This window comes from Apteryx rowi, unplaced genomic scaffold, assembly GCF_003343035.1.
Source record: "Apteryx rowi isolate R43461 unplaced genomic scaffold, aptRow1 scaffold_142, whole genome shotgun sequence".
In the NCBI taxonomy this organism is placed as follows: domain Eukaryota; kingdom Metazoa; phylum Chordata; class Aves; order Apterygiformes; family Apterygidae; genus Apteryx; species Apteryx rowi.
This window is the reverse complement of record NW_020447664.1, coordinates 792,430-801,570: the sequence shown is the minus strand read 5'-3', so window position 1 is coordinate 801,570 and position 9,141 is coordinate 792,430. Positions and strand designations below refer to the sequence as shown.

The following is a 9,141-nucleotide window of genomic DNA, read 5'->3' as shown; positions in this document are numbered from 1 at the left end:
TACAAACGTCGGCTGTGGGAACACTAGGATTTTCCGGGCATGAAAGGGCAGAGCTGAGCAGCCGCGGGAGCTACGCGCAGGCGCCCGCGGCGCTTTGTCCGCCCGGCTGAGCAGCCGCGCTGCAGCCCGTCTCCAGCTTCGCACCAGCTGCAGAGCGCGGGCAGCTGCCCGGCCCCCCGCAAAAGCCAGCCCGTGTCTCGGCGCAGGGAGGCGCTTGTGCGGGTGCTGAATAATGAGGATCCCGACGCGCTTATAAATCCTAGAGGCGGCGACCTCGCGGGACAGCCGTTCCCTGCAGCCCTGCGCCTTCGCAACCAAGCCTCAGCGCACCGGGTCACCTTGTCGCCTCAGGTACGTTTCTGAATTAAGAGGTTTTGGTACAAAACGGGCACTGCCTTTGCGTTTTCAGAGGAACCCGTGTCCCATGGTGGGAGAGAGATGAAGCTTTTCTGTCGAGCTTCGGGCAAACGCTACTGCCGCTCAGGTGGAGGCGCTTTGGGCAGAGGGTTGTGGAGCAGCCCAGCACGAGGGGTCTGCGCCCCGTCCTGCCCCAAGCGGCTCCGGCGGCGCGTGGCAGCCTGCTGGCTGTGGCTGCGGCTTGTTCCTCCTGCTTTTTAGAGCAGGGCCCCTTTAGCTTTAGTTTCTATTTTCCTCTAGCTTTTTACAGCACATGCCTCTGCCATGCCCCTGCCTCAGCTTTGCGGAAGTGCAGATGTTTCTGAGGTGTTTGAAACCCCCCACGTCTTGCTAGGTGCCAGGTCTGCGTGCTGACAGGACGGGCCGTGCCGTGGTGCTGCCGAGTCCTCGTGAGGTTTTGGCTTGCGTCCTTAGGGCTGCCGGCGGTGCCTGCCAGTTGTCGGGCTAGGGGCGTATTTGGGGCAGTGCCTTCAGCAGAGGGGGTAACGTGGCAGTTCCCGTGTTCCTTTTCTCCCTCCTGTGTCCCTTGATGGGCAGGGGCAGCAGAAGATATGGCTTTCTTGCCATATATCACACCAATGCTTGCTCCAGGGAGGCCCCAAATTCTAATACTTTCTTCCTTTTCAAGTCTATTTTATTGTTTGCGTCCAGGCACAACCATGCTGCAGACGGCAGTGCTGCTCTCAGTCCTGCTCGGTCTCGTTGGCTTTGGAAAAGGGCAGACGTTTCACATGGGACCATGTCCAGACCCACCAGTCCAAGAAAACTTCGATATCACCAAGGTGTGAAGAGCTTTCTAAAACCTCCCATCGGGTAGCAAGCTAGGCTATGGTGATACATGCTCAGAGAGAAACCCTGCTGGGGCACGGGGTGGGTCTGATGGGTCTTGAAACCTAATGTCAGTGGCTGTGTGTTGAGCGCCTTACGCATGGCCTAGTGCTACCGCAGCCTCTGTGGCACTGGCTGCCTGTGGCCCAGCCGGTGAGGTTGGAGGTTTGAGCTTCCAGCGCCTGCGCCACCCCACAGACCCCTCTGCAGTCKTGGGGGCCCACGTGGGGACAGTTGCTGGCCACTGAGGCTCCTGTGAACTGAGCAGGTCAAACCATGTCACCAAGCGAGCCAGGCTGCTCTGCAGACTCACTGGGTCCCCTCGCGCTAAAGGCTTCTCTCTGGACTTTCTTTTATCAGTACGTTGGAAAATGGTACGAGATAGAAAAGCTGCCATCAAATTTCGAGAAAGGAAGCTGCATCCAGGCAAATTACTTGCTGGAGGAGAACGGGAAGGTCAAAGTGATCAACAAGGAGCTGCAGTAAGTGTAAAATAATCTGGGTCTCGCTCACCGACTGTTTTGCAGTCCTCAGTGCTTTAAACACACCACGGCCTTTGGTGGAGGAGAAGCCAGATGTCCCAGGTCCTGTCACACGGGCCTATGGGCTGATAAGTGCCATGCCCTGCACTGCTCTTCTCCGGAGTAAAAGTGCCCGAAGCACCTGATGAAAAGGGGCTGGGAACATGAGGCACATGGGCCATTTTTACTTGAGCAAATCTTTGACAATCTGTTCTTTGAAGCATTTACCTTGTTTGGTAGCAGCCGCTGTGTAAGGGTAGCAGAAACTGCTGCCAGTTTAAATCAGTGAGCAAAGTGAATGCACCAGTTGTTCTCTTCGCTATGCTTGGTAGTCGGCAGTCACGCTGAGCCCTCCTGGCTTTCTGCGTGGACCGCTGTGGATGTTATTTTATTTGGGTCTATCAACAGCTCTGCCTTTCATGGGGTGGTGCCGCAAGCGGCAGAATGAATGAGAGGGAGCGAGCACTGAAGGAACCGCTGTTCTCTGCGCTCCCTGGCATGACCTGGCGACATTGTTCTGCTTCGCAATAACAACGCTGCAACACGCTCTTTGTGCTGGGCAGGGAGCAGCATCCATGCCGCTCTGCGACCGCTCGGCCTCGTCTCTGCAGCTCCCGCGCCATGGGAGCGCCTGACAAACAGCTGGGGCCTCTGCAGGAGGGGGATATCTCAAGGGCACTGACTGTCGGTGTCAGGATTGCAGCAGCTCAGGATCCTCAAAGGTCAGGAGTATCTTGGTAAAAGATGCTGGCCGCTGCGTGTGCTGTGCCTGGCTCCAGCACCAGCCCCTCGACCTTTGCTGCCGGCAGACCCACAGGCACGGCGTCTCCCTTGCAATACCTGTGCCCTGCAGCTGGTCTGCATTTATAGAGCAAGGCAGCGGCTGGTGAGACAGATTAGCTCCTGTCTCTTTGGATGCTCCCATTTCAAAGCCCCACAGGCAGTTGCTCAGTCTTGAGGCTTCCAGGGGAAAATGCAATCATAGAAAAGGCAGCTTGAGCTGTAGAGCCTGCTGCTGGCGGGACGGTGCTCTGAATCAGCAATGAAACAAACCTGAACTCATCAAGCAGGGGCAGGGAACTTGTGTGGGGAAGGATATGCTTCGACCTGGAAAAGGCATGGGCGATTGCCTGGGGCTCCCTTTGCAGCCACTGAGCTCATGCAGTGGTGAGAAATGCCACCGAGCTGAGCTTGCCGTCACTGAGCCCTTCAGGCTGGCTTTGCAAGGGGAAGCTCCTCTGGTAGCGGCGGAGGAGAGCAGAGAAGCGGTTTTTGGACTGTGCAGTGCTACGTCTTGGTCCTGAGCAGAACCATGCGCACTCGGGGGCGTCAGGATTTAGATTTCAAGAAAAGAGGCAATTAGGAAAAAATGCTTGCTGCAGGGGCCAGTCCAGCACATCTGTGCGAGGCAGAGCGGGAGGAGAGCTGGGCCTGCAGCGGTGCCTGGCCTCCCTCCAGTTATCRCTGGTGTTTGCAGGCAGTCGTGTGTCTGGCTGTGCTGGACACTGCAGACTGTCCCAGGAATGCTGTCCCTGCCCACGTGCACCAGCTCTTCCTCTTCTTCTGCTCTGTCATTATCCCCGGGGAATCGAAGCGCGTTCGGGCAGCAGGAGCATTAAATGAGGGCTCGCATCAGCCACGCATCGGTTCTGCCGCTTCCTCTCTCAAGCAGCTCTGGGGATCCTTCATTCGTTAACCTGCCCTTAATGGTTTGAATGTGTGCTGTCAGGCATTTTTAGTAGTGCTGGCTGGGAAACGTGCCACGCTGTAAAGCCTTGGAGAGAGGCACCTTGGGGGTCAGGGGCAGCTTAACCTGCAACAGCGTTCCCGTGTCCCCGCTACCCCGCTGAGCATGTCACAGGACCTGGCGCGTCCTGCCAGCCACTGAAACGCAGTCTCCAAAGGCTGACCTGTTCTTCTGGGGAAGCTGTGGTTAGCTGGGACGTGTTTCAGCCACCCCTTGGTAGATGAATGAATCAGGAGGGATAATTTCCTGGAAGTAAAAACTTAAACGTGATTTCAAACTCTCCTAATTTTATTTCTCGCCTTGTCATTCTCTCCTTAGGTCTAACGGCAAAGTTAAAGAAACCGAAGGAGAAATCACACATGCGGACGTAAAGGAGCCAGCCAAGTTGGGCATCAGCTTCAACTGGTGTAAGTGTGTCGCCCAGAGCCGCTCGCAGCCGGCGCCGGCTCCTGGCATGGGCCGTTGGCTGCCGCGAGCCCGGCTCGTGCGGAGGGCAGGCTGGGTGCAGGGGCATAAAGCAAGTAACTGTAATGTTACTGAAAGTGTAAAACTTGCAGAGCAAGAGGTGAACCTGCCCCAGGGGCTTCACCGCAGCATGATGGGGACCACGGCCCAGGCAAAGGGTTAGGACCAATGTTGGGACCAGCAGGCAGAGGTTTGATGACGTTTAGACATAATATACAGCAGAACAGGCCTAGCAGTGGCAGAGCACTTTTCATCAGCTGATCCCGAAGCGAGGAAGATCAGCAGCCCTACCATCTCCACGTGCCATGTTACAGCTGGGGAACCAGAGGGTTGGCGGTGGGGGGAGGCAGCCCAGCAGCCACTGCCCGAGCCAGGAACAGGCTTGTTTTTCTGAACCCTGCCTCTGCTTGCAAGCTGCTCCTATTAAGCTTTAATAATGTGTTTTTGTTTGCTTTTGTTTCACTTGTTAACGTAACACACCACAGGAGCCTGCCGAGGTACAGTGCATTTTATTCACGTTACACAGCGTTTTCCTCCGTCTGCAGCAGTGCTTTGGAAAGTGAAAATCAGTCTCTCCTTTGCACCCCTTTTATTTCTTACTTTCTCACACCTTTTCCTTGGCTGTTTGGGGCACTAACAGAGGAGTTACCTGGAGAAGTGGGTGGAGCAGGGGACATGCACAGACAGCTACGGTCCATAGGCACAGGCAGACCGGGCTACGTGCCGCCAATGCCCCCACCGCGGCCGTCTCACCTGCAGAGCGCGCAGGGCCAGCGCCCGCCCGGGCCGCGAGCCCCGAGGAGCCGCGCCTGGCATTTCCGAATGGACCAGAAACAAATCCCCGCACACTTACTCCAGCCTGCTGGACCGATTCCTGCTTTCTGCCTGGTGGTTTGAAGCTGGAGTAGCTGATGCTCGTGGGAGCAGATACTTTAAACATAGCAGCCGGACTGGGAAGGGGATTTGCCCAGGTGGCTGGTACCGGTGGGATCGGCCAGCGATGCTGCTTTCCGCTGTCCTGGCTCCGTGCGGCTCCGTGGGGCCTATGGCTCCCCCATGCCAGCAAGCCCCCCTCACACGCGCACCAGCAGGATGGGGTTTTGGAGGGCTGGGCTAGCTGTTCAGGTCACAGCGTGACATGTTCAGGGCTTTGTGGCTTTCTCGAGTCCCTCTGGTCAGAACAAGGAGCCCTGATACGTTTTCCTAAATTACAGCTCCCTGCTCTGGCCACGACGGTGTGGCCCAGCAGCAGCAGGAGGGGGCACAGCCCCCAGGAGACGTGGCTCCAGCAGTCTGCCGCGGAGCAGTCCAGAGCTGCTCACCCATGGTGTTTAACGATGCCCTTTTTTCTCCCAGTCACACCTTCTACCCCTTACTGGGTCATCTCCACTGACTACGAGAACTACTCGCTGGTTTACTCCTGCACTAACATCATCTGGCTCTTCCATGTCAACTACGCCTGGATTTTGTCAAGAGCTCCCGAGATGCACCCGGAAACCGTGGACAACCTGAAGAGCCTTCTCCAATCCTACAAGATTGACACCGAGAAAATGATGCCCACGGACCAACTTAACTGCCCTCCTGACATGTAACTCCAACAGCACCACACCAGCTACGAACTCTGCTGCTTTCCTTAGCATCCGTTAGGACTTCTTTACGTAGAGTCATAACCCCTCTGCTAACGGTAGTTTGCCAGCCCTGACCGTTACTCCTTGTGGTTGTTCTCTCTGTTGTTATTCCTCCTTTTTTTGTCTCACTCTGACTGACTTTTGCAGAGTAACTGACTGACTCAAAGCTAAGGGGTGAAGAAATCCTGAAGTGCAGACGTGAAGTTTTGCTGTTGCTGTGAATCCTCAGGTGTATGGATACAAAAGGGTATGAGATGTGATGTACGAATATTAGTCCTGTGGGAAAACCTTTCATCATGCACCCACAGGTTTGTTTCCTATTTTTGTTCTGATGTTTCTGGGCCTGTTAGGTATCCGCAGCGGCTGAGCTGCCCCGCAGGCACTGCCTCCCCAGCTGCAACGGCTGGACATGGGGGGGGGGGGTCTGTCCTGCAGCCTAGGAATCGCCACTGGGGTTTTTGAACATGTTTTCTGGTGCAGGGATGTAGGGATATATTCCTGCCAAGTCAGCAAACCTTCTCGCTAAAATCCAGATCTGGCCCTTTGCATTTAAAGTCTGAGAAGCCAAAAAATGTCCAGAAATTCAATGTTGCTCCATCCCCCCCAGTGCCTGTGTGTCTTCTCTTGCCTCCAGCAAGGCTGGTCCTGCACCACCAGAGGCTCAGCTCCGAGAGTACCCGCAAACAGGCAGAAAGAGAAGGGTCCATTCTCTTGTCCATGTGCAGGACGGGCGAGGGGCAAATGCGGCTCTCATCCTGCCTGTGAAATGCAGAGCCTGAACACCTCCAGCTAGCAGGCTCTGCCTCATGTGCTGCTCGCTGCTTTCAATACGTCTGAGTGCCCTGATGGCACTGCATCTGCCTCGGCAGATGTTCGCAAGGCGCTGCTACGACTCTGCTTAAATAGCACTGATGCAACTCATTAAAAATGAAATCAAAAGATCTGCTTCTGGGCTTTTGTACCTTCACAGCTGTAAGACTTTCCCAAGCCGGCCTGGGGCATGGCATGCTGGATCTGCCCTTCCTCACAGAATCACAGAATGGTTGAGGTTGGAAGGGACCTCTGGAGATCTTCTAGTCCAACCCCCCTGCTCAAGCAGGGTCACCTAGAGCATGTTGCACAGGATCATGTCCAGGTGGGTTTTGAATATCTCCAGAGAAGGAGACTCCACAACCTCCCKKGGCAACCTGTAATCCTCCTTCCTCGGAGGATATGGCAGCGGGAGAGCAGGGTCAGCCTGGCCTGGCCTGGCCAGGGAGTTTCGAAGCCCTCTGGGCTCTGGGAGCAAATGATTGAGCTGTAGCTGTGGTCACATACGCGGCCTCGCCGCTCGCCTTGTGCAGCAGCTCCCGCGGAGGGAACCCGCCGGGGGGGGGGCCCAGCCCCGCTCTGGAGGGGACCCACGCGGGGTCGGCTCCCAACCAAGGACCTGAGCCCGAGCATACCGAAAGGTGCTGAACAGTCCCGTCTCCTGCGCCGGCGATCCRGGACTGCGAGGGGCCCCGGGAGCCCCCAGACCTGGGAAGCGGGAGGTTCGGGAGCACCCCGTTGCGAGGGCGCGCGGCGGGCGGCACGGGGCCACAGGGCGCTGAGCAAGGGGAAGGCTGGCACCGCGCTCTTCGCTCCCGGCCTTGGCGGGAAGGATGGACAGAGGATTTCCTTCGGTGGGCRCTGGTACGAGAGCGAGCACTGCGATCTGGGCGACCCCCTGGGACACCCGTGCTCGGCCCCTTGCAGCATCGCGCAGCGCTCAACGCCCGGCTCGCGGGTGCCCGGGGAGCGCGGCGGTGCCCCGGCCAGCGGCGCCGCTCTCCGTTTATTCCTGGCACCTCCAGGGACCCTGAGCAGGGCACTGGGCACCAGGACCAGCACCGTCTGCCTTATCTCTGCTCTGTAAAACTAGCTGCAGAGGAGAACTAACCCCTGCCCCTGAGCCCCCCGGCCCTGGGCAGGGTTGTCCTGAGAAAAGCAGTTCAGTTTTTCCCAATGCAATAAAATTCAGGTATGTACAAAGGCAGCGTTACTGTGTGTGTTTACCCAGCGCTCCCCCCTCTCTGGTGCAAGCTGGTTTTCCCCATCGGACCTGCAGACTGTCCCAGCCTTGTCTTTCTCTGCGCTGTGTCTCGGCTACGGGTGAAGCCCGACGTTGTGGATGGCGCAGGGTTCGAAACTCCCTGGGGTCTGACGTACGGGCAAACCCACCGCTTGGCTTGGGCTGGCGGTGACCCCACCTCCTGTGCTTTTTACTGAAATGAAGAAATAACAATGCGGATATACAGTATGGTATAAACCCGCATCCTCGGACCGCAGCCGAAGAAGGGACCAGGGAGAGGACGCCAGTGGGACACGCCAGCATGCCCAGCGCTGCCGGTCAGCTCCCAGGCGTGCCTGGCTTTCCAGGCAGACTGTTTCATCGCGGCACCCTGCTGCCTGGTTTTGCTCTGGCTTTGGGCACCGCTGGTTGTCTGTGCCGCAGCGACGGCAGGCGATTCCCATGGCAGGATCTCCCTCTGCTGCACCCCGGCAGCACGGCAGCTCCGTCCCCTTCTCCTGTCCACGAGCACGTCGAAATGCAATTCCTGCATCTTCGTCCTGCCCTGTGGTGCCAGGCTGGCAAGGGACAAGCCAAGGCCCGGGCGTGCGCACAGCCCCACAAAAATCCCCCCACGCCGTTTGAGAGCAAAAGAAATCCCACCGAGACCGCGTGCACCCGGAGGGGAACGGACAGACTCGCAGGGGAAACGCCATGGCCAAGCTGCGAGCTCTCGCTGAAYGTCCCGGGGGCAAAGCACCGCTGCCCCTCGGCCGTGCCGGCACCTCCCCGGCGCGCGGGCCCGCGCAGCCCCCGCCTGCCTCCTCGGGGGCTCAGACGCACCCAGCCTGAAGGTTTGTGGTGCTTCTCCCTATGTTAATTCTGAACGTTTTCACTGCTTCAGATCCTAATGTCAAAGCTCCACAAGTCRGGGCCAGCCAAATCCCCGTGCTGCCAGCTGGCTGAGCCCCGGCTGGGACCCTGCGGCTCCCCCAGACAGGTGCCCACCCCGCCTTGGCCCCGGCGGCTGTAGGGCCTGCTGGGAAACCCAAGCGCTTTACCTACAGGCGGACACCCTCGATGTCTGAGCCCTGCGGGTGCCACCCAGGCCCCCTCCTTGTCTCACGGAGACACAAGAAAGGCCCGGCTGTGCTGCAAACACCGCGATGCTGGGGCACTGCAGCGGCTGTGACATCTCTGCATCACATCACCTGAAGGGGCCTTTGGGGACATCACGCAGGGGCCCGCATGGTGCAGCGTCAGCCTTTCCCTGCAAGGAACAGCGCACACCTGTGCGCCAGCAAGGGCATGCGTGCAAGACCCCCTGCGTGTGCAAGAGCCCCACGCACGTGCAAAAGCCCCGCAGCTGTGCCTGAACCTCCTGCGTGCGAAACCCCCCAAGCACAGGCACGAGCCCCGCACGCACGGGTGAATCCGCCTGTGTGCAAGACCCCAGCGAGCGCGCCCGACCACCGCGCGCGCCCCTCGCGCTCAGCCCCACTC

The 9,141-nt window shown here is 58.2% G+C and overlaps 1 protein-coding gene across 1 annotated transcript; it reads left to right on the top strand.

The window, feature by feature from the left end:
* The first annotated feature begins 202 nt into the window (after positions 1 to 202).
* APOD (apolipoprotein D) lies at positions 203 to 6,020 on the top strand. Its single transcript, XM_026058069.1, has 5 exons — positions 203 to 351; positions 1,069 to 1,199; positions 1,606 to 1,727; positions 3,832 to 3,920; positions 5,335 to 6,020. The coding sequence occupies exons 2-5, from the start codon at positions 1,077 to 1,079 to the stop codon at positions 5,568 to 5,570; spliced, it is 570 nt and encodes a 189-aa protein (XP_025913854.1). The 5' UTR covers positions 203 to 351; positions 1,069 to 1,076; the 3' UTR covers positions 5,571 to 6,020.
* Positions 6,021 to 9,141: the final 3,121 nt, after the last annotated feature.